The sequence below is a fragment of the Camarhynchus parvulus genome, chromosome 2 (genome assembly GCF_901933205.1).
Source record: "Camarhynchus parvulus chromosome 2, STF_HiC, whole genome shotgun sequence".
NCBI lineage: Eukaryota > Metazoa > Chordata > Aves > Passeriformes > Thraupidae > Camarhynchus > Camarhynchus parvulus.
Window position 1 is genome coordinate 123,398,245 of NC_044572.1, and position 25,524 is coordinate 123,423,768.

The 25,524-nt window shown below is 41.1% G+C and overlaps 1 protein-coding gene across 1 annotated transcript; it reads left to right on the top strand.

The window, feature by feature from the left end:
- On the top strand, positions 1–5,334 carry FABP5 (fatty acid binding protein 5). Its single transcript, XM_030943929.1, has 4 exons — positions 1–291; positions 3,086–3,258; positions 4,221–4,325; positions 4,459–5,334. The coding sequence occupies exons 1-4, from the start codon at positions 216–218 to the stop codon at positions 4,507–4,509; spliced, it is 405 nt and encodes a 134-aa protein (XP_030799789.1). The 5' UTR covers positions 1–215; the 3' UTR covers positions 4,510–5,334.
- The last annotated feature ends 20,190 nt before the right edge of the window (positions 5,335–25,524 follow it).

The window sequence follows — 25,524 nt, forward strand, 5'->3', positions numbered from 1 at the left end:
CGCCCGGCGTGCCCGCTCTTGCCGCCGCCGCCGCGGGCGGGACTCGCCGGGCGGGGGCTCGGCGGGGAAGGGGCCGGGGCGCGGCGGGAGCCCCATTGGCTCTGCCGGCAGCACATGTTGCCCGCCCGGCTATAAAGGCGGCCGCGGCCGCGCTGCAGCCCGTCCTTCTGCCTTCACGTTTCTACAGGGACGCCATCAGCTCCAGTGCCGCCGCCATGGCCATCGACGCGTTTTTGGGTAAATGGTGCCTCGTCTCCAGCGAGGGCTTCGAGGAGTACATGAAGGAGCTGGGTAAGAAGCCGGCGGCTCCCCGCCCCCGAGAGGGAGGGATGGATGCCGGGATGCCGCCCCGGGAATGTGCTGCCGCTGCCGGCCGGCGAGGCTCTGTCCAAGGTCCGCGGAGAACGTGGTGCCGGAGCCGGGCCCGAGGGTGGGATGCAGCCCGGCCGAGAGCCGCGGGTGGGCGGCGGCTGCGGAGCTGATGCCGGGAATCTCCGGGATGCAGCGCCGGGGCTCCACGCCCTCTCGGCTCCGGGAACGGAGCGCCGGCCGGCAGCAGAGCTTTCCTGGAGGGAGAGCTGCCGCCCCTGGCTCCGGGTCCTAAGATGTCAGCGACCCTTTTTGCATCGTAATGCCGGTGCCTGTGAGGCAGGTGCCGGCACCAGCAGGCACCTTCCCGCCGCACAGCGCTGCGCCCTGCCCGCCGCCTCCCTCCGCAGGGCCGGGATTAGCCGCTGGTGCCGGCTGCCCGGCTGCGATTAGGCCGGTCCGCCCCTCCCTCAGCGCTAATGCCGGGGCGGGGAGCCGGGGCTGCCCGGGAGGCGCTGCCGGGGGGCTCGGCGCTGCCCCGGCCCCGAGGGCGGCGGCTCCGCTCGGCAGCGCTGCGCCGGGGCCGGGCTGGGTCACCCAGACCCCGCACACAGACCTGCCGAGCCGGGGCTGCCTCCCCGCCGAGTCACCTTGGGTGTCTCCTCCCGACAAAGCCAAACTGGATCCGCTGCTGTGGGTAACCGGCTGCCCTGCCGGAGGCTGTTTGCCTGCTTTCTTCTGTGGGTAGTCACACCTTTATCTCTGGGGGATGGTCCTGGCTCGTTATCCCTGCGTCCAGGCTGCCCTACATTTTGTAACATGAAGTTACCGGATGAAGAACACGCCTAACAGACCAGGAGCCTCATCTGCAAGCTCTGATTTACCACTTCCCTGTGAGCATCCTGGCTGACAGGTGATAGATACCTGGCAGTGTCTATATGGCCCAGCAGATATTATTTTCTGCAATTTATTCACAGATGAAAGCCACGGTATTTTCTTAAGAGGCAGAAGATGCAGGCTTATCCTTAGAGGGAGAAGATATTTAGGTCTTGTGTTCTTCACGTAAAATACAAAAAGCATCACTGCATTTACGCTCTGCAGACAGTGCTGGCTCTAATTACATTTTGAGAGGCCTGTCAGTATGTGATAGTATGATATGAGAAGCCTTTTGGACTGAACTCTTTGGGAGACTGGAGGAAATTCAAGAATTTTAAGCTCGGCTTGGTTGAGCCATGGATTAGGATGCCTTGGTGCCTTGATGTCCAATGGCCAGACCTAGGCGTGTGCCAAGCTGCAACTTCAAAGTAGAAATTAGGTGCTGCAACTGCAGAGTACCTCCTATGTGTAGGCAGCACCAGACTGTTGTTTGGTTTTAGATTGAAATCATAAACCCAGTCACTTTTCCATTTTACATTTACAATTTAGGCAATTAAATTTATACCAAGCCACATTTTAGGAGCCAGTCATTTACTGGATTTCACCCTTGCTGGCTACCTGTGAAACTCTCTGCCTTTGATCCTATTGATGCGCCATAAATGAGACCACACAGATTCTGCTCATTCTGTGCAAAAGAACATTTGAGGACAAAGAAGTTGGAATTTCATTTCTTGCCATATGGAAGACGTGCAGCTCATCTCTGTTTAGCTGGATCCCAAGCTATAGCTGATGAAATAACTCCCTGATTACTCTGGCCTGGACTACAGCAACAGAATGTGTGTGGAGGTTACTGTGGCAATAATTTACAGTTCTGATCAGAAAAGCTGGACTGAGGATAACTGTTTTTTCTCCGGGAACTCAAGCTTAAGGCTCAGTCCTGGAATCTCATTTGAGTCTGGAGAAGCAGTGTCTGGAAAGTACTTTTATTTCCCTCTCAAGGACTCAACCCTTACCTCCACACAGCAGAGGAGTGCTGTGCTGATACTTGACAGCACTCACTGACTTGGTGGTACTTTCTGCCCCATTTGGTTGCGTATCAATTCATGGTTCAGATATGCACTTACCAGTTTGATGGAGTCATGTTTGTTGCTTGCTGCCCTCTTATTTGCATTTTCATCCTTCAGATCAAAAAGATTCAAGCAAACCTTGCAAACAGTGCATGCAGGGGCTGAAGCAGGGTGAATCTGAAGAGTTTTGAGGGCTGCTGTCTCCAGATCATAAATTTTCAGCCATTTCCAAATTTCTCATTTCTCTATTTCTCTGTCTTTTGCATGTGTGTGTAAGCACTATTTTTTATGATAATGATTTTCTAATTCACAACTCCATACTTTGTAAACAGGATGTAAAATATGAAATTTAATTACAAATGGCATGTTTGCAATGATGTCCAAATTATTGGAAGCGTATTGAGTAAGTTTGAATAAAGTGGATTAATCTGTCAATAAAAATTATTTGTAGACTTTTTAATGTGTTCAGAATTTGAAGAGAATAATTTTATTTTAGTTTAAGCTTTTGTATTTGTTTTCCTTTTTTCAATTTATTTCTGTTTGGAAAAAAAAAATCAGTACTGAGTTTTGGGATATCTAGAAATCCTCCAGAGGGCAAAATAAATTTAACTTTAGCTCTCTGAGGAAACAAAAGAGCAACTCTGCAAATAAGCTTTTTTCCTTCCTCATCTGTGGAAAATTTAAAACATCCTCTTTCTTTGAGGCTCTTGAGCTTTGATTCTCAAGTGTGCTTAAGTGCCTAATTAAATGGGAATTAGGTATTTGAATTCTTGTGTGGCCCTAAGCCTCAGGGTTTAACTGACTTTGTGACACTCTGTGCCTCTCCCTCGCAGGTGTGGGTATGGCCATGAGAAAAATGGGAAGCATGGCCAAACCAGACGTTTACATTATTCAGGATGGGGACACCATCACCATGAAAACAGAAAGCACCTTCAAAACTTCACAGTTCAGCTTCAAGCTTGGTGAGAAATTTGAGGAAAACACAGTAGATGGCAGGAAAACTCAGGTCAGTATACTAGACTTTCTGATGAAAAAAGGCAATTCTTTGTGTGTTTTACAGAGGGAGATGCTATTTTAAAATCAGTTTTGGCATCCACACTAACAGTGCTTTTTATTCAATGAGCAGTTGTCTCTGTAAGTCTCATTGATTTTTTTTTTTAACATGGATTAAGCAAATTCCAAAGAGGGAGAGTGCTGAAATCAATAGTCTTGTGTATTTTGCTGTTTTCGTTTTGTAGCAGAAGCATTTTTTTAGTAAAACTAACAGACCTCTAAATCCCTGTTAAAGCCAAATGCCACTTCATTTGAAGCCTGTGGAAAAAAATGCCATTGATGTGTAATCAGAGGCAATTCAGCCCTAGGGTCAACCTTTCTGCTCTGTCTCTTATTTGCATAACAAGAGAGCCTGGTTCAGTGTGGGGTGGGATCACGGACAGCAAGGAAACCATGTGAATTACAGGCACTAAACTCCAGTTTTAGAAGGCAGAGTTTCTCCTTGCACCTAGAAGGAAGAATATTTATCCCAAAGGAGGGAAAAAGCAAAGGATATATCTCATTTCCTCCTGTGAGTGCTCTCTGTTTATCACCCCCCTCCCTCCAGCCACACACTTTCAGTTCATCTGTTCCTGCAAGATCAGATAAATGCTACACAAAAGCTCAAAGCCCATGTAACAAAGAGATGAACAGAGAACATCTTCTGCTCCTGTTAATTGAAATTGTGTGTGATGTCAAAGGTTTGTCTGATGCAGAAATGTGTCAGAGCAGTGAGTGAATGAGCAGCGAGTAAGTTACTGTAAGAAGAGGACTGATAAAATGTTTAACATAATTTCTGGCTTTGTAGTTGTCAATGATAAAATTATTATTGAGTGAGCTGGGGTGGGAATCTTTCATTTGGAATAAGGTGTTGAAAAGCCTCAGTGCTGCCCAAATGTCATGGGGAAAATATTGATGGTCAGGTTCTTCTTTCAGACCCTTGTCAGCTTAAAAGATGATGGCTCATTGGTTCAAGAGCAGGAATGGGATGGCAAGAAGACCACAATAACAAGGAAGCTCGTGGATGGAAAATTGGTGGTGGTGAGTTCAGTCCCACTTTCTGATCCCTGAGTGCTGCTGGTTGGTAGCCTGAAATGTAACTCCTGACGTGTCTTTTTTCCCTGTTGGTCTGCACTGAGAGGTAAATTAATAAATGCATCTCTTTATCTTCTAGGAGTGTGACATGAATGGTGTCAAGTGTGTTAGAGTCTACCAGAAGGCATGAGGACATCTTCAGGTTCAGTAGGAACTTGCTGCAAACAACTCAGTTCAGTGGACAGAGCTCCTTTTCACTCCATATTTTCCTTTTCCCTGTTTTCTAGTATTTCAATGGACTGAGTAGCTGAGTGCAATTCTTTTTAAAGGCCGTGATGTAACTATTATGTAACTATTCTGAACTTAGGCTAGTAAATAAATTTGTTGAATATATGAACATTGTTACTAGTGGAATTTTAAGTGAGGTTTCAAAAAAAAAACTAAACCAAAAACCCATTTTGGTTTTAGGCTCTACTACAATCTGCCTTCAGCACAAAACAAGCCAATATATCACAAACATCCCTACTTTCTAAGATAGTAAAATTTGAAATTGGAACAACTCCACAGCCCAAACTTGAAATGTTTTTTCTAACTTCCATGTTACAACGTAACTAGAATTGTGGGGTATAAATACGAGATAAACTAAATTGCTGTTTAAGTAGAGGAATGGATTTTCAGGGTTAGTTTGGGGTTTCTTGTGTTTCAAACCCACAGTTTTCTTGATTTCAGTATATAATACCCACAATTTTCTTAATCTCAAGATATACCAGTAAGCCAATGAACATGACAAATCTAAGCAAGCACATACACACTTTCTTGAAGGGAAGCCTTAAGAAGACTTTTCCTAGCAAAACTTTTATTCCATGTCTAGTAACATTCTAAAAATTCTTAACCAAAATTGCTGAAATACTGCCTAAAACCTAAAGCCTCATTATTTTTTTTTAAACTTGTTTGAAACACCTGGTAATGGAGTAGATATGCTTTGAAGTGCCATAATAAATAATTAGAAATGTCAGTGTCTTGGGTATTTCTTTTACAGTGGTTGGGAAACAGAGCCTATAATGCTACTATTCTGCCAAAGAGATGTCAGATGAGAAAAAAAATTAAAAGGTTTAGGTGAATTTCTGTGATACCAGACAAGCACGTCCTAAAAGTGAAACCATTTGGTGACAAGAAGGTTTCCATGAACTCAGGAGCTTGGGGATCATGCAATTGCACAGGTCCTGTTTGCTGCATCTGTCATTGCAGAATCAATTTTTACTTCTAGGATTTTAGCTGCTCAGTGCACGTATCATATAGAAAAATCTGTTATGTTGTGTTCATTCTGTGAACCATGGAAAGTGACTTTTCCCATAATTTTGGACCATTTTTTCATAACTTTATGACTACTACCATGTCATCCCCTTTACCTCTATCATCTGAAAGAATTTCTCCCTGGAGAATATTTCTTGCAATTTCTTTCTGTGACTTTTTCAAGTTGTGGTTTTTCATGTTATTTTCTAGTAGTATTTTTCCTCTTTTTAATATGAACCATAAAGATAAGAGGGTGCAGTCTTATGCAGACATTAGAAATAGAAGGAATCTACCCATAGGAGTAATATGGAAAACAAACCAATCTGAGAAGGGACCTACTAAGTTTCAGATGAGAAATACACTGAACAGCATCAGGCATGATATGAAAAGCCTGTCTCCCTTCCTAAAGAGACAGTGTTGCTGCTTTGAACTGGGCATTAAGCCTCCTATGAGGTCACTGGTCTATCACTTAGCCCTGCTTTGTTTACTCCTGATCCTGGGTAGTGTTAATTGTTTATCTTTCATTTGAATGGAAAAACAGTCCAATGTCTTTTCTAGGACATCCGTTTTGATTACAGTGAGATCACTTCTTGTAAAACAAAAGGCAGAAGAGTGTCTTTTTAGAGTGATTTCCTTTGGAAACAAGGCTTATAAAGTCTGTGTATCTGCGCTCTCCAAATTCAGCCACATGTGAGGTATAGGCTAGAGGTCCCAAAGATAACTATTCTTCCACAAATGTCATGAAAATAGGTGGCCTGATGAAGGAGATGGACCATTAAAGTACCTTGATGATGGAAAGACTGCACATGGAAGTGACACTGATAATAAATGGAAGTAAAACATTACAAGAGCTCTTGGCAGACATAAGTTACCTTAAGCACAGAAGCTGACCAATGATAAGAGGCAGATCAAGAGGAAACTGGAATTCTTTAGAGCTAATTCTCCAGAACTACTTAGTCTCACATATTTATTTGCTTTATTTTGATGTTAGCTCCAGCCTCCATGTAAGTGTGCTGTGACCCAGAACCACCATACATACAACCTGTTTGTGTTAGATTAGACCACACACTAAAAATGATGATCGTTCTATAATACTGCAAGCTAACATTTATAACACTCAGGACTTGAAAATATATTTAGTTCCCAGCTTCCTCCTATTATTTATTATACTAGAAAAAAGCTTCACTCTTGTGAGTTTATACACACAATATTCCCATCAGTGCAAAATAACCAATTGTCCTGATATTTGAACAGCTGTACTTCACTGTATCACACATGAAGGCAGAAAATAAGACTTCTGAGTAGAGCTGAAAAAGAAGAAGTTGTGCACTATCCAGCCAGGATTGCTTTATAATGCTAAGGAAATAAATGAGGAGACAAGTTTGTTGGGACATTTTAGTGCATGTTTTTTTAAACACTTAGGAGGGATGAAAGAATTATATTTAGCAAAGGAAGCTGCAAGTAGAACTTGCTCAAAGAGAAGCACTTTCCATCTCCAAAACACATTCATTTAAAGTCATGAGCAGTGTCCAATGTATATCTTTAAATTTAACTGTCTTCTCAAATTGGTGTAGTTCTGCTGTTTACAAGGAAGAGGCTGCTGTTGATGTGTTTGTTTGTTGGTGAGTGGGTGGGCAGGTGGAGTTTTTTGGTAGTGAAGTGGGATAAAAGAGTAAAAAATGAAGTTGTTGAGTAATTTATATCTGATATTCCACCACATTAGGGAAGTGTCTTGTTTGAGCTTTCCAGGAACACTAATGAAATGGCACTGTGCTCTGTGGAGTGTGTACTGGCTCTGGATAATGCCCAGACTATTAAGGATTTTCCTGTTATGGTTTGGTATTATGATTTATTTCAGAATTGTTATCCTACTCTGCCTACAATCTCTGCCGTTAACACTGGCTTTTCCTCTTCCTCTCCCCTTCCTACCTCACACATGCCCCCCAAATCAAAGTTTTTTAATAAACAAAGTCCATGGTAGGAAGCATCTCAGTTTTCTGAGAATATGGTTCGATTGATAGCTGTCAGCTGTCCAGAAAAGAAAAGGAGTGCTTATTTCTTCAGGTGTGAAGATCAAGTGTAGGAAGGCAGTTTTGCTCTGCCCTTGGCCACTTGGGCTATATTAACAGAGATCAAAGCTGAAAAGAAAATTAATCATTGAATAGGCACTCTTTTTTTTTTTTTTCAGGTTAAGACTTAAAAATCTAGTATTGCATAAACCACCTTATCTACTTCTAGGTAATATTATGTCCTGTGAATTCTGTTGCTTCATAAAGGAGTCAATTCAAGGTAACTCTTATTAAGGTCAAATGCTGAAATAAGTGCCCTGTAAATATTTCTCAGGGTCCTAAGAGAGACCTGGGTCTCTGCCCAGAAGCCCCATTTCAGCTCAGCCTGGGGTGTCAGTCTGTGCCTGAGCTGGTTATCAGAGGATAAGTCTCCAGCTCAGATATCTTCAGATTTTACACAAAAAATTCATGCTTAAAACTAATTTACATGAAGGAGCTGCCATATTGTTTACATTCTACATAAAATGGTTTAACAAAAATAAAAGTAGTAATGCAGACCATTTCCACTCAGACCTTTGTTGGTGATTCCTTCCCTGCCTGAGTATGTGCTGTCACAATGAATGGATTAGAAACCTTTGCACTGTGTTGATTATTTGTGATCACAGGGGGAAAAAAAGCCAGTGTGAGAGTGGGTGGGAACAAGTTAACATATATTAATTATTCTTTGATGTCTAATTTCAGTCCCATTGTTCAGCCCTGAGAGGATTTAGCACTATTTTCTTAGGTTTTGGAGAAAATCCAGCATCTGTGTAAACACATTTTCGTCCCATGGTTCTTCCAGCTTTGGCTTTTCAGCCCTTGTACATCAAATTAAGTTTTTGTTGACACTTCCCAGAATGGTTTTACTTCATACTATTATTTCAGAGGAAAAGGAAATACTATGAGAGACCCTGCTCCCAAGAGTGAATTTGGTTTCCTTTCCTTTCCAGCAAAAATGTTTTCAAAATCAATTCCCTCTCCCAGGTGGTCCTAATTATATTCTGAAGACATTTACATGTGATGTTCATTATAGTTTCTGAAGAAATGTAAAGCTTCTGCAACACATGCAACCTAGAACCAGTTTTGTAATGCCCTACAAAAATCTGTTGACACTTTAAAATAAATAACATGTTTGTCATTAATCACAGATGTGCACTCTGAAATTAAATACCAGAAGACAAATATCCCAGTCTGAGGACCATGCATACCACTTATCTAGGGCCTGACTTTTTGTTACCCCAGGCAGAGCATCTGCTTCCCTTGGGAATTCCTACTTGAAATCATTGAGTCTACCTTCAGAAAAGGTGTTACCTAAGGGTGAGCTCATTGCGCAGTGCAAGTGTCCAACAGAAAATGGAGTGCAATTTTAAAGCTGGGAAGGCAGGGAGCTGCTGCTGCACACCCCAGGGACATTCGTGTTCTGTGGCTTGAATGTCTGTGGCATGGTCTTCTGGGGCCTGGGATAAAGTCCTCTGTGGTGATCAGCAAATTCAAAAGCATTCAGGGTAGGAGAGCCTGCATGGCTTGACCTCCAGGGAAACCTTGAACTGAGATCAGAGAGTCCATGACAGGGAGTTTCTGGAAACCCCTAGAGTACCAAGGCTCCTTGGGTACATGCTAAGTTGAGCTGAAGGTAACTCAGACTGACTCTTCACTTTAGAAATTATGACCAGGCCTTGTTATGGCAATTTAATTCTATAATTAGCAGTAGAGTATACCTGTAGGAATTATTCCTATTTTATTGTGTAGTGTAATTAAGGCAAAATATTAATATTATCTCTTGAACTGTGTAAAGAGTGTCTGATACTGGGATTTGCTCTGAGTGCTTTCTATTGTCTCATCTCATTCTCCTAAACCACCTTGCTTTGTCCAGACTTATATAAACAAAGTTCAGAAAATGAGACATTTCTATTCTTTGACATTTCTATTTTTCTGTTGGTGAGATGCAGAATGAAAATGCAAGGTGCATTTCTCTGCTGGGGGTATTGTTTGAATATCTGTATTCTCATTGCCCACTGTATGGAATATTGTCCTGCTGTCAAGGGCTACCTTAACTGCTGGCTGCTTTTCTGAAACTGTGACAGAGCAAAGGAAGCCAATTGAATAGAACAGACATCACAGAGGCCTCAGTGCCTTTCCTCACTTCTTCTTCCCCCTGTTGTTAGCACAACACAGTCCATGCTTATCTGAGCCTAAGCATTATCCTTCTGTATGCTCACTTTCTTTATACAGATTATTCTTTTTTTCCTATTTTAAAAAAAGATTACCAGGTCACTCAGACTCTGGTTCTGAACATCCAGCTGTTGTGGTAAAGTGGAACAGGTTTTAAGAAAGATAAGATTTAATATGTGTATCTTGTCCAATCTCCCTGGTTTTTTGTTTTTTTTTTTTTTTTTTAACTCTTGTTTTCTTTGCTTTTTTTTCAGCACCAAGAGAATGACAAAAACTAAGTGCACAACTTTCCACTCCAACTACATGCAATGTTATCCATGGCAGCCATCTTGAAGGGCTGACTTTAAAGCAGTAAATGTCTAAGCAATATTAGCCAGAGATTTAATTGTTTCCACATGCTCCTTGTACTTATGCTTGTGCTGAAGTGGTTTCAAGCAGAATTTTCTGCAGTATTTAATCAGTATAGTCCTGACCTAAGAAAGTAGATAGATGTGTGTTTACCCAAAAAGCCAATCTCTGCTGAATTTATTTTTTCAAATAGTGACAGTGCTACTAATTTCTGAATGTAATCTGTGATAATCAAATGAAGTAAACAACTTCATCTGAAAAGATCTGTTTCCTTTATTAATCTGTCAGCTAAAGGTCCACAGACCTGCACAAATTTCATCATATCCGGATGGAACTGGAACTTGAGTTTCAAGACGGAATGCAAAAATTTATAGCTTAATTCTTGATTTCTGCCTTGTTGTTATCTTAATTTGCAGGGTTCTGAGATTCTCCCTCATGTTTAGATCTGCTCCCAGTTAGTCATATCTGTCAAATATGCATTACTTTGGGAAGTTACTAGATTATGTCCTTACCAATGTTTAAGACACAGTCATAGGTCTGCAGGAGAAGGAAGGAAAGGAAGGAAGGAAGGAAGGAAGGAAAAATTAAAATGAAATATACTTTGATATATTATGACAAAATAATAAGTCTGTGAAGAAAGCTCTCCCCTGAGATTTTTCTGTTACAGAAAACACATATCTGAAAAATTACCTATTCTTGGAAAATGAAGTGCACCAAACCTTTAGGAATGTTTAAAACATCTTAGATAAAGCTGTGAAAACTCAGGTCATCACCCATAGCTCTAATTCATAGATAGTGACTTATTTGGATATGGCTAGTATCCCTCCTTGGGATTAAAAACACTGTCTGTGTGAGAGGTTGTCCAGACATCTACTGGAATTTCCCTTTACCCAGCTGATAATCCTTTTGGTCAGCTGTGTCTGTATTCCACTGTAATTGGCTATTTTCTTAGAGATAAAATCAATTTTTTTCCTCTATTCAGTGAGATTTCTCTGGTTGTGTTATACTCATGTCTTTAAATTTCAGGAGATGCTTTGCACCCTTCCATGATTTCTTCTATAGATTTTACTAGAGAGTTAACTTCTGCTTTGAGGCTGAATCCTACTGATTAGGATTTCTAGGCTGGATTCCTATTAAAATCAAGAGATAAATGCATTTATTATAGAGGCACTGAGAGCATCTTGTGAAGCAACAGCCTTTGATATCAATGGAAAGCCTTGCATCACTGCAGTGTGATTGGATTAGGCTTTACTGAAAGCTAATATCAGAAATCAAGTATGAATAATCCATTTTAAGAAACATTATTGACTCTTTAAACTATAAAAACTTCCTTCTTGATGTTTGTAATACGTATGATGGGAATAGAGTTCACTGGGAACAAATTTGAGTGGCACATGAAGTTTGATAAATTCATATATTCATTTATTTATTCTGATGAACCTAATATTTGGAGCAGAAAGTAGAGATTGCTGCTGGTATGGTTTTATTATGCTCTCTCTGTCTTATTCTTGGAATAAAGAGTGGCATGTGGAGAACAAAACATATTTTATTCTCTTGGTGTTATTCTTATTTAATTACGTTATTATAGAGAAATTATTTCCCTTACTTGCCTTCAATAGTATCAAAAGATTTCAGTAGGAAGATTATGCAGTTGCATCAGAATATTCAGTAAACATTTCACTGTTAACTTTGATCTACTTTTTTCTTATTTAATGCTTGTTGGGACATCTTTTGAAGAAAACACCAATAAAACATGTTGTAGAATATCATGTCTGAACAGTTACTTCATGTCACAGAAAACAAGGCTGTAATTAATTTTTGACTACCTTATACAATGGGTGGTTACCCTTGCAAGTCTTGAAATTAACTTGACATAATAAAATGTCAGTTATTTAATAAGCAGAGCAACTTGCTTTGCATGGTAATTTGCATGTAGATACATCAAGGAGAAAAAAGGAAAATATTATGCTGTGTTATTACTGTGAATCCAATGGATTTGGAAAAGCCAGATTTATTTAGTGCATAGGTCTCATTGCTAGCAAAATTATGCTATATGAGATATCTCTTATGACTCCAATTGTTCTTTGAAACATACACCTGGAGGTAATTTGATGTAATTTCAGATGTTATTTGAGAACAATAAGTTGTATGAATAAAATCATGATTTTATTAACACAATTACTCTTAATATTGAAGCCACGAAGAACCAGCGCAAGTTTTCTCATGTGATGTGCACTTCAGAGGTGCATGTTACAGGTACACTCCTTGTAGGGCAGAGCAGCATAACCTCTGTTTTTATAACTTTGCCTTTCTATCAAATAAAACTGTGTCTCTTGAGAATGCTGGTGGGCCTTAGATGTGATTGGTTTTTCTAATGATCAGTGTCTAATTTGGCCAACCATTCAGTTCTCTTTCAGATGCAGACCCCAAAGTACCCACTGACCCCTGGAATTAAAATAACATTTACTGCTCAAAGGTTTTATTCATGCAAAAGGAAAAAGTTGTGAAGAACTGGTAAGAAACCATGGCATGTCTTCTGTCCCCTTTTTGTCCTTTGGTGAGGCTAGGTCAAGCATTTTACATAGTGAAAGGACTCTCCAACAGGTAAGTTTGAACATTTTACTGATTTTGCTTATCTTTATATTATGAGGTTTAAAAGGCTTTTGCTTATTTCTGTTCTGTAACAAGATGGATTTAGTGAAATTAATTCAACTTTCATTTTTTATAGGTCTTTAGTAGTTAATATTCCCACGTTGTAAATTAAGAATTTCCAAAGGATTCTTTATGAGTATTTAATGTTCTAATGCTGTATACTAGATTTATTCTACATATTGAAAGAAGTTGAAAGCTGAAAGGACTCAGATGCTAAGCTCAAGTATAACTGTGCAAATGAAATTTTATTCCACTGAACCCAAATACATAATTTTATTTTTTATGGAATGACTCTGAAGTTAATAGTCTCCTAGTTTCTTGTGTGCTTTTCAATAGTTTGATCTTCCTTCCTTCCTTCCTTCCTTCCTTCCTTCCTTCCTTCCTTCCTTCCTTCCTTCCTTCCTTCCTTCCTTCCTTCCTTCCTTCCTTCCTTCCTTCCTTCCTTCCTTCCTTCCTTCCTTCCTTCCTTCCTTCCTTCCTTCCTTCCTTCCTTCCTCCTTCCTCCCTACCCTACCCTACCCTACCCTACCCTACCCTGCCCTGCCCTGCCCTGCCCTGCCCTGCCCTGCCCTGCCCTGCCCTATTTTCCTTTTCTTTTACAAGACATTTGAGGTTGCAAGGAAGAGCACTGTTCTTCATTACTATTCCACTTATATCTCAAATAAGTGTATTATAGAAAAAATAATAAAAAGCAGAAGGAAGGATCTTTCACAAATCATTTCATTCCTTCTTCTACCAGAAACCTGAATCAATGATGTCTATGTTGTCCCTGAGAAGTAACAGCCGAGGTATTCTTAAAACACTCCACGAATGGAGATCCCACATTCTTCCATAATATTATTCAAATATTACTAAGGAAAAAGATAGGTCCCCCTCATTGCAGAGTTCAACCCTGCAACATAACTTACGAAACAGAGGACTATTTCATAATGTGGGTGCCAACATACTGATTAAGGTATTTTTCTTCTAATCATTCTTCACAGTTAGACAAAAGCTTTCTTGGCAACTTCCCCTCAAGATTTTTCGCTCCATGGTTTTGCTTCTGCCTTTCTTACAGGCTCTGCCTGTGCATGCAGGACAGCTCTGTCTGGTGTTCTGCTATTTGCATTGTTGACAATGAGTAGGAACTCATAAGGTCCTACTACCAAACTGATTGTTTCTCCAGGTTCTGTTTACTTTGGGTTTACGTAATGCAGAGTCCATTCAGAGCTGGGATGTGCCACAGCAGCCTGCTGAGGCTGCCCCTGTCGCTGGTGGTGCTGTGCTCTGCACAGTGACTCTGCTCCTCTGCTGACCCAGGGGCTCATCATTTCTTGGCTGCCCTGCAAGTCTCAGGATTCACATGGGAAAATAGGAGTGTGGTGCTGAGCGGAATGAATTAATCCAGTTTCCATTTTTAACTGCGGTAATGTTGTTTAGGATGGGATGAAGAAACAGATGGTCCCTTAGAAAATCCTGAAGAGCTTCACTTTTACCATCTGATGTATTACTTTCTCCATATGAGAAGAATTTGCTAGGAAAACACAATAATTTCTCTTAGCGTGATCTACAAAGGAACGCCTAAAAAGTTCTCTTAGAAAAGCACCTACAACTAAGCAGTCCAAGCAAAATTATCATTTGCAAAGTCTGAGAACAGCCTGAGGACTGATGTAAGATCTTTTGTTCATGTATTTCTTCTAGACACTTAAACAGTGCAGTTACTGCAATTGAGTTTTATTCCTTTATAGCCAAACCTAGCAATAGCATCTATTAGGAGCTGTAGGAGCTACAACAGCTGTGGCACACTGTGGAGTCAGACTCATGTTACCAAACCCCAAATGGAGGGCTGAGCTGGGGTGCTTTGCTCCTCATGGCAGTGACAAAGGGCAGACATGGCCTGGAAATGCCAGGTGGCAGTCTGGGGAGCAAACTGCCAAGCCCACAATGAATACACTTTGTTGTTTTCCAGGGATATACATGGTACACCCTAGCACTAGAAGCCATGACACAGTAGGAGCTACAGAGCCTACCCCTCATCCCACAAACCTCACAGGAGCTGAGTGAATCACACAACGTGCTCCAATTCATGAGTCACACTAAGTACATACAAACTGTATATGCCTGGAACGGCATGCTTGCAAGGTGTGCTTCAGTAGATCTGTTGTCTAGCTGTGCAAAAATTGTTCAGTTGTGAAGTCAGTTGGTTTTGGTTTTGTTATCCCTATTAAAGACCTTTAGATGGGTGTTTTGTGTTAGCAGACAGTGGCACAGAAATAGGCACTGTCATTAAGTAACTGTGAATACCTGTCTCTGAGGAGTTTTGTGTTTTGCTGGACTTCATTGTTTTGACTTCTTTTAGAGACTTCTAAAAGCCACTGGATGTTGTCTCTACCATCAAAAGCAGACTTCTTCTAGGAATCTCCAGCACAGGAGGTTCTGGAGATTTGGTCCCCTTGGGTCAGCAGCTTGGGTAGCTGTTGAAGAGCTTTGTCCTGCAGCAGCAAGCAGGTTATGCCTCTCTAGGTGCCAGCCCCCAGTGAGCCAGCACAGTCTGTGCTGTGCTGTCCCTGCATCTGACCATGACACCCAGCTCACTTCTGTGCATCACATGGGTCTATGCTCTTCATCTGGTCTCTTTGCAAAGTTCATAAATTCAGGGGGTTTTGTTAAGCTATTGACACAGACCTCTTCACAGTCCATCTAAGCTCTGAGTCCTACTAAGTTCACACCTTGGGAAACACCCACATTTTTCTGTAGAATATACAGAGTATCTTAGATGATGGAACATTGTTGAGTGTCACATTTAAAGGATGATTTTGTAAAGAGACAGAAATGAACTGAGAACAACACTTTCCTTGGCTTTCTTTGGTAGTTTTGCTCTACGCCAGGTGTTCTTTTGGTTCCAGGTTGATGCCATCACTCACAGCTCCCGTGCTCACCTCCTGCTTCATGAAAAGGACTTGGGTAATTGCCTGACCACCTTACCCAAACATCTATAACCACCCAGTGCAACCCCACCTCAGAAGTGTTTCATACAGCTGAATTTTTCCATTGTTTACATGATGGGCTGCAAAGGGTGGTTGCCTCAGACAGGTGTGCCTCATCCTCAGGGACAGAATTTGTTCAGCTGGGTGTTTTCTTAGATTACTGCAGTAACTATCTTCCAGTAGGATATTGAATCCCTTCATCCTTTCACTGACCCACCCCCTACTTCCTCTTCCCCTAGAATATTTGCATTTTTCTGCCAGGACCACTAGGTGTCACAAGTACTCACAACTAAACCATAAAATCCTCTAAATTAGTAGTCCAGACATCTTGAAATTCCCTAATCAAGGGGTTCAAGAAATTTGATATAGACCTGACATGCATGTGGGGGCTGCTGGATGTAATTAAAAAGTCAGATACTTCAAGCTGGTGCTTACAGAGCAGATCCGTGTTGTTTCATAGCAAACAATTTAGCATTCAAGGGAGATATACCTGTTGTGGAAGGGTCTTAACTCAGCTAACCAGAGGAAACTAAAAAGTTGGACATGATCCAAAAGATCAGCAGACTGTGTATAACACAAGGAAATATGCTGGTGAAACAGGGTGTATGGAAGTAGAATAAAGAAAGAGCTCCACCCTGAAAAAGCTTACGGTTAAGGAACAGAACAATCCTTTGCTTGTATTTAGATAATTTTCCAACTAAATCTGAGTTTTACATGCCAATAACGAGACATATCTTTCTTTTCTTTCACCCCCTTGCTACTTCCAACCTGTCTGTTTATAAACTAACCAATCATTCTTGCCTAGCAGTTTGAATTTTACACTAGATGAGAGGATAGATCCTCAAGTTTCCCAGTGGGAACCGCAGGACACCACGAGTTGACTCTGTGAGACCCCAAGACACTGATCTGTTCTGAAGAGGATATTTCAGTTGTTTCAAATGTCACAAAGCCTTAACCCTGTTAACCCACCTTTTATTTATTTATTTATTTGTTTGTTTACTTACTTATTTACTTATTTTAATTATAGGTGTTTTCATTTCTAAATGTACTTTTCTACCTAAAACCAAGCCTCCAGCACTCCCCTCAGCACGCAGTACATCCACCTACAGATGCACTGCCTGTCCTTTTGGTGCTTTTGGAGGCGTGGCTCAGTGCACCATTACAGTGTGCACTGAACAAGCAGCACAAGAGAATATTTTCTATGTAAGTGGAGGGAAGCCCGAATCTTTCCATCTAGGGCCTCAATTCAGCTGAGTCCTGTGGAAGGCACAAGCCTTTGCAGCTTCCCAGTGACACCTGCTTACATCAGTTAGGTCTGGAGCTGCAGCAAGGTACAGGAGTGGAAGGAGATGAGTACAGATGATGAGAAAAGGAAGAGTCCTTGTCAAAAGGAGTATGAATGAATATTAGTCTAATGAAAATCCTGCTTCTGGTATTATAATCCTCAAGATCACCCTATATCTTGCAGCAGGATTCTGAAGGCACTGCAGTAGGGACTGGATTCCCTGTGTTTCTTACCTCTCAAATTCCTGTAAGACCCTTTCCATCAATTTCAAAAATTCTCTGTAAACTGCATGCCAATGGCTGTGTATCCTGTTATCTGCCACATCACTGGAATAATTTATTCTAGCATTTTTAACTGGTTAGATAGCATAAAGGGAGATGTGTGCAAAACAGACTTGGTGAAAAGTTTTGATGCTTCCATGGATCTGTTCTGAGCAGACTCAGAATTATACCTTTCCTCCTTTTTCCATATTTAAAAAAAATATTTTCCTCAAAATTGGAACACTTTGATACACAGTAATTTAAAGTATTGCATGCAATTAGGGGCTTGATCAAGTGTGGCATTACTGCATGACATCCAAACAGACAGACAGACAGACAGTATTACAAATCTGGAGTGGTCTGTTATACTGTTGTTTTAAGATGGCAAGATGGCATAATGGCTTTGGGCTATATCAGATGGTGAATTTAGGCACTGAAAAGTACTCCTCAGCTCCTGGAATAGAATGCATCACCCTGAAAGAAGCAAAGACCATTCACCCCTTTTCTAAAATAGTATTTCAATGATAATGATTGACATCATCATGTAACTGTGAGTTATTTCTTATTAAAGCTGCATAATGCTCACTAGTTATGCCATAGAGTTCACTATCAGTCAAATTAATCATTCATTCAAGACAGCTAATTTGGTTCTAAATGCACTATTTAGGATGAATGCTGAATATTATGAACTGTAATTAAGTAGCCACCTGCTGCACCTTTATGACATTATGTTTGGCATATTGCTGCAATAATCTAAACTGTGCTTAAAGGTAGAGTTCAGTTCCAGGTAATATTTTGTTAATAACCTTCCATGTAAACAAACACAATCAATTATGGCAAGAGTTAATTGCAGTGTTGAATCATTTTCTTACAACACTTAAGTAAGTTATCAGATTGATTCAGAAAGATTTTGAACTTTACTTGTGTTTAAGTGAAGGTGTGTCCTGAACCTTAATAGGTGCAATGACAAAGATAAGATTAGGGAGGTACCTTTGTAGCAACGAAAGACTTTTGTTGCCCAGTGTTCTGTGAAGAACAGGCATTTTCCAGGCAGAAATCTATGTCTATCTCCACATGGGGGCCTGGCCTTTTTAAGGGTATTTCTTCTATTTGCCAACCAGAAACAATAATTGAAAAAAAGGAGAATGTTACATTTTGCTACCACTGGGGTGTGCCACTTAAAAGGATTATGATTTCTGCCCAGTAATTCACTCTCCTGTGGCTTCACCCTGGACCAGCGCCCTTTCTGTTCACATGGAACTTCTTGCACGTGAAAATCAAGCCACTTGGCAAAATGCTGAAATCAGTCATCACTCTCTTCTTCTAAGAGAGAGGAAACAAAGAATGAAGAGGTGCCATTTCTTGGCCAGTGCCACACAAACACAGCAGTCAGAGACCAGAGGAGAGTCTGTGTGCCTACTGGCACGGTTTATTGCTCCTGAAGCCTGCCATTTGGATAGTCCGCTGCTTTTAGCTAAGTCTCTTTGCCTTATCAGCAGTAAATCTCCAACATTTGCAGACAAGTTCATCCTATCTCCCTTGCACACCTATTTTGTAAGAGGATATTCCCCCAAGTATATCTCCTTCCTTCACTGGTGAGGTAAAGACAAGACCTATCTGAGATACCCAAGTTTTAGAGGATGAGTTTTAAAAGTGAGTTGAATCCTACAACTACAGCACTTCATAACCCACTGAAGCATGTTTAGACTGGAGAAGTGCACCTAAGTGCTCCCTTACAATATTTTTGAGATTACTTACAAAAGGGAGTCAATCTCAATACTAACTTGCATGGTAGGATGATGAAATGCAATTATCATAATCTGAAATAGGGCAGTGTCTAACTGGATAAAAAGAAAAATGTTTCCCTTCTGAGAACAGCCATGCAGTGTAAGAAATTTCTGTGAGGACTCTAAGATCTCTGAGCCTGGAGATTTTGATCTCTCAAGACGGATCAAGGCCCTCAGCTGCCTGGTCTGAAGACAGAGCTGCCCCTATTTTGGGTAGGGGTTGAGTGATGACATCCCAGAGTCTCTTCAGGCCTAAGTGAGTAGGGAGGCTGTGCTGTCTTTCGTGCTGAAACATCACACAAGAGATATTATGCCCGTGTATCAGAGGCAGACTGTGAAGGTAATGCACGATCTAGACAAGATATAACACAGAGGGTTATCAGATGTTGATAAGACACCAGGGTCAAATTTAGGTTCAGCTGGCACCTCCAGAATAGAGGTTTTGGAAGCATGTCTGTTCTTATGAGAGCTTGACATGGCACAGATGTGGTGGCTCTTGCCTTGGTGTGTGTGGAAAAAGTAAGAAGTAAAATCTGTTTTGGAATATGAGCAAGAATGAAATACAAAAAAAAAATACTCAGAAAAAAAAGATAGTATGCACAGGTACATGGAAACATAACTTAAAGAGACTCAAAGAATGGCTGATTGATGAGTATATAAATTAAAGTAAATGGACTACATTAACGTTAAAATGAAATATTTCCTCTGAAGACAGTTGTTAAGTGAGATTTTTTTTAAGACTTGATTTGAAAAAATGTAACTCAATATTTGCAATCAAGAATGAAAATTATACTCTAGTTAGAAAACTAAAGGATATTTTAGTAACAAAGGCCAGTCAGGGAAATGTCACACAGGCAAATGCTTGAGCCTGCTGGAAATAGGTAATATAAACTGGTATAAAGAGAATATAAATGATAGGTCACTCAAATTCTGTGCAAATTGAGAAATATTTAGTCTGTGTCCTAAATTTTGCAGGGTTACAATCTGGAGCACTCTTGGTCTTTGCCTTGGGGAATGATACAATGCAAAGTTTGTGCGCAGATTTCCCACTGGCTTTTAGAGCAGACTCACACAATGAAAAGAGCCAAGTCAAGGTCAGATTTTGATTTCTCAATGCATTGCTAGCATATTTCCTATTGCAAGTAAATTGCACAAAAATGGCTATAAATAGAACAACTCAGCATACAGACAAATGAGCAAGTGCTTTTAACTATTGAGGGTCATGTAATTATGTCCTTTCGCTGAGCAATAAATGAGAAGAATGCTATAAAGTGATTAGTGAGCAAGACTAGAAGACACTGACACTAATCTTCTGTATTACTTTCAGCAAATGGAATTATTTACACACAGACATTCAAAGCCATGTGCTTAAGTGTATTTTAATATGTGCTTTTATCCTCTGAGAGGCATAATTATAATACTTCTCTACCTCATGGGCATTTACTGGATGCTTAGCATTAAAAAAATGGAGTCATAGAAGTAGTTGAGGGAAAAGACTGTAAGAAGGAGAACAACTTAGTAATTTGTTTAAAAAACAATGCTAATCACTTCCTCCCAGTAATTTTATTTAAAATACACAATCCTCCCCCACCTTCATTAGCCCCACCTTAAATGATATTTTTTGCCCCTATACTAACCGAAATACTAATGTGGCACGTGCAGAAACAGACATGGTCTGCTTTTTTGTCTGAAGATTTAGATATGAAAAACAAGGAAGTTTTTATATTTACAGTTTTTCCCTTCGGCTTTCCTGGAAGGGAAATTTCCCTTGCTCAGTACTGCTTCCAGGTACTGCTGATAAAACGGGGAACAAGGCCCAAACCAAAATTACCCTGAAAGTGCCCAGTGTGAAAGGATCTTGACTTTACCATTTTTCCCTTTCCTTCCTGATCAGGAATGAAATGGAAATGCCATTGTTAGCACTTCAAATGATACCTCAATAATCAAAACATAGTGGAGGTATTACAATACTTAGAATTCAAAGCATTTTCATCCCATGGAATCAAGAAGGCTAGTTAACCTATATTTAGAACTTATTTTGCTCTCTTCTGTGCTGTTTGCAAGATATTAGGAGTTCTTCCTCCAGTCTCTACCCGCTGCCAGGAGCTCCTGTGATGCCATGATCCCCTGTTTTCAGGTCAGGCCAGTGACTGAAGTTAATTACATCCTTCTTGCATGGGAGGAACCATATTAAGTTGTTGATGTTTCATTTTACTATTTTGAAATCAAAAGACCTCTGCAATCCATGGAATGCATAGGCAAGCTACAAAAGTATGATGTGCAACACTGTATATGATCACGAGTCCTGAACACGCTGTTGGGCTAGCACCAACTTTATTAAATACAGGGCTCTTGGTTCAGTTGCAAAACAATTCCAATTCAAATGCGAAACTATAATGCTCTAACTATCTAAAGCGTTTATACACATCTCATAGTTTCATATCAGCAGTGGATGCCCTTCTGGAGGTCATTAAGTCCAACCTGCTGTTTGAAGTAGGACTACCACTGTCAAGTGGTACCACATTTCTGGTGTCAAGTCAGCCATAGATTTGTTTTAGCAGGGTCTTGAAAAGTCCAAGGTGGTGACTCCATTTGAATACACCCAGAATGATTTGTTTTTATGCTGGGCAGCAGGTACAATGCTGTATCAAAGAAACATCTTCAGTTGTATTGCCTAGGCAAGGGCCCAACCCAGAAGCAAGAGCTTCTCACTATTTCCTGCAGAGAACATTTTATCCAAAGAGGAATGGATGTTTGGTAGTTAATTATTGTGGAAGTGATATGCCACTAGAGATTTTCAAGTATAGTCTGCTCAATGTTCTTCTAGGCAAAATAAAGCTCAATGGCATTTTGTAGTCAGGGTCTGTGCAAGAGGTGTAGCTGTCCCCAGGTGACCTGCTTATTGCAGCTATTGCTCTCTGGTAAATACTATTAAGAGCTCTTTTTTCACTGGAGCATGGTATAAATAAATAATTATCACCATTCCCAAAGCTGTACTAATTGCCATTAAGTGGGCTCAGAAGGAAACAGCTTACTATTATCATCCAGACAGCCCACTAGAAACTACTCAGTTCCCAGTTTCTGAGAATGTGCACTTTTGGATGAATGGACAAGCAGTGCTGGCTTGTAATGCCTTATGGTGGAGGGGGCTGAATTACTGAATTGTGTGTTCCTCTGTGAAGGAAAAATGTCATTTATAATGTAGGTGTGTCACATGTAAAACATTCAGTAGGTTTCTTCAAACTCCAATTTTGCCTTGATAAATGCTTCTCTTGTTCCTAATGACTTTCATCTTCCTCCACAAATTCCACAAAAATTGGGCAGGAGAGATTTCTTCCAGTCAGAAAGTGCATATTCCTTAACACATTGCCTTCCATAACAAAGACAAAATTTATCTTAAAGGTGATATGGAAAAATTATACAGCCCCAGCAGTGGATCCTCTGTGTACAGAAGTGAGTAAAACTGTCTGTGTTCCTTTCCCAATCACTTCTCAAATTTGCTGTCCATACTTGAAGCCTTCAGGGTATTGCCAGTTTTCTGAATCAGCACCAAACATAGTGATGAATTTTTTTTGGTCTCATTCGTAATATAAAAAGGAGTCAAAATGAAGAATGTCATCTTAGGGACAAAAGAAGAGCTGCTATCTGTTACTTTTCCCCACAACTGGCCTGTGCCAGTTTAACTTTTAAACTGAGGCTGTAAGACTAGAAGTAACTTCACAGACTCACAGAACTGTTAGGATTTGAAGGAACCTCTGGACATCCAGTCCAAATGCCCTGCCAAGGCAAGGTTACCTAGATCAGGTGACATAAGAATGTGTCCAGGTGGCTTTCTGGGTTTTTAATATCCTCAGAAAGAGAAGCTCCACAACCTCCCAGGACAGCCTGTTCCAGTGCTGTCCCACCCTCAATGTAAAGTGAAAGGAGGTGAAATTTATTTTGTTTTAATTTATTGCTCCTCATCCTTTTGCTGGACAGCACTGAAAACAGTCTGGCACCATCCTCCTGACACCCACCTTTGAGGTATTTATATGTATCAATGAGATTCCTCTCATTTTTCTCCAGACTAAACAGGCCCAGCTCCCACGGTCTCTCCTCATCAGAGAAGCTCCAGACCCCTCATCACCCCTGTGGCCTCTGGCAGACCCTCTCCAGCAGCTCCTTGTCTTCCTTGTGCTGAGGAGCCCAGAAGTGGCCACAGCACTGCAGATGTGGCCTCCCTAGGGCTGAGCAGGTCACCTCCCTTGGCCTGCTGGCCACACTCATCCTGAGGCAGCCCAGGATCCCACTGGCCCTCCTGGCCACAAGGATTCACTGCCAGCTCATGGCCAACTTGTCATCCAAGCCTCTCAGGCCCTTCTGCCCAGAGCTGCTCTCTGGTAGGTGAGCCCCCAGCCTGTGCTGGCTCCTGGGGCCATTCCTCTCCTGGTGCAGTACCAAACACCTGCCCTTGCTGAGCCTCATTAAGTTTCCTTCTGCCCAATTCTCCAGGGTGTCAAGGTTCTGCTGAATGTCAGCACAGCCTCCAGGTGTATCAGACACTCCCCCAGCTTCATATCATCAGCAAAACTGCTGAGGGTACCTTCTATACCTTTGTCCAGGTCATTGATAAGCAGGTTGGGTAAGGCTGGACCCAGTATAGATCCCTGAGGAACACCACGGACTACAGACCTCCAAGTGGATTCTGCCTTGCTGATCATGACGCTCTGAGCTCTGCCATTCAGCCAGTTCTTGATCCACATCACTGTCCATTCATCTGACCCACATTTCCTGAGCTTACCTAGAAGGATGTTATGGGAGACAGTGTCAAAACTTTGCCGAAGTTGAAGGAGACAACATCCACTGCTCCCCCTTGTCTATCTACCCTGCCATCATAGAAGGCCATCAGATTGGTCAAGCATGATTTCCCCTTGGTGAATCCATGCTAACTGCTGCTGGTGACCTTTTTTTCATCCCTATGCTTGTTGATGACCTCCAGAATATCCTGTTCCATCTCCTTTGCAGGGATGGCAGTGTGGCTGACTTGTCAGTGTCTTCTCAGGCTTCTCAGGTCCTCCACCTTGCCCTCTTTGAAGATGGGGATAGCTTTGCTCAGCTTTTCCAATAAATATTGTTTGTTGATTTTTTACTTTTTGAAGTAGTTATATCCAGGAAGATTTTTATATATAATTTCTTATTAGAAAAAATTATAATGCTCACCCTGTTTTCCCATGACACTCATTCTTCTGTGTAAAATTAATTCAATATTTTGAATTCAAACAAAACTTCATTTTTAATTGGTCTGTGAAAGTTAGAAAATGAGGAATTTCGTTATATGAAAATGAAAATTTACCTCCTTCACAAAAATACTTCTAAGCCTCAGAAATCAATCCTTCAGATTTTTTCATCAACATTGCATTTTATGGCACAGGCAGGTAAAACTTGAATGAGGCGGCAATTTCAACCAGATCTCTATTTCTCTCTAAGAAATAGAAATAGCATTAATTTTCCAATTCCTTTCTACGAGCAAATCTGTGAATTATTTCCTGTGATTGCAACAAAAGTAAAGCCACTTGGGCTTATTTAGTTGTTTTGTTTGTTTTTTTTTTTTTGGTCAAAATTTATGGTAATGCCAGAATCTCAGTCTTTATTTTAAAAAAAGACAATTACTATCTAGAAAGAAACATTTTGTCTCTCTGGAGATGCACTTTTGTTGAGCTCATTCAAACTGAGAGTTGTCCTTGAAAAAGGCTATTTGAGTTTAGCTCCTTTTTCTCCTGCCCATACAGTGGAAAAACATTTTTTTCTTTTACTCAGATTTTTTAACCTTGTCCTGTTGTAGAAAGTAAATTAAATATCCATAATTGAAGTGATGAGTACCTAGTTATGTGTGTCTAGTCAAGGAAGAAAGAGGAGAGCAGGTTCTTTCTTGCCACAATTAGGAGATGCTGTGGAGACCCTTTGTGGGAACAAGCTCTTTCTTGAGAGACTGCCATGAAGCAGTTTGACCTGTGGGACACATGCTGGTGCTCAAGTCCATGCCTGACAGAAACATGTAGCTTTCTGTGGAAACTTTCTGTGGAAGAGCTGCTAAACAGGAGGCACCATTTCCACCATGTCCCTCCTTGCTGCAGTGCCACACAGGCATTTCCCATCTGAGAAGGGAAAGGCATGAAGCCTACATGGGTGCTGAACAGGGAACTGACTATTCCTGGAAGCTGGCACTTGGGGACATGGCTGGGCATGGGGAATCAGCAGCCCTGTGGATGGAGATGGCTGCACCCAGAGCAGAGAGCAGCAGGGCTGAGTGTAGCTGCTGGATGCTGGATATGGATGCTGGACCTCAGCCCTCGAGGGGCCCATGGGAAAGCAGCTGGGCCTGGGTCAGTTCCAGCTCAGAAGGACTGCATGGAGT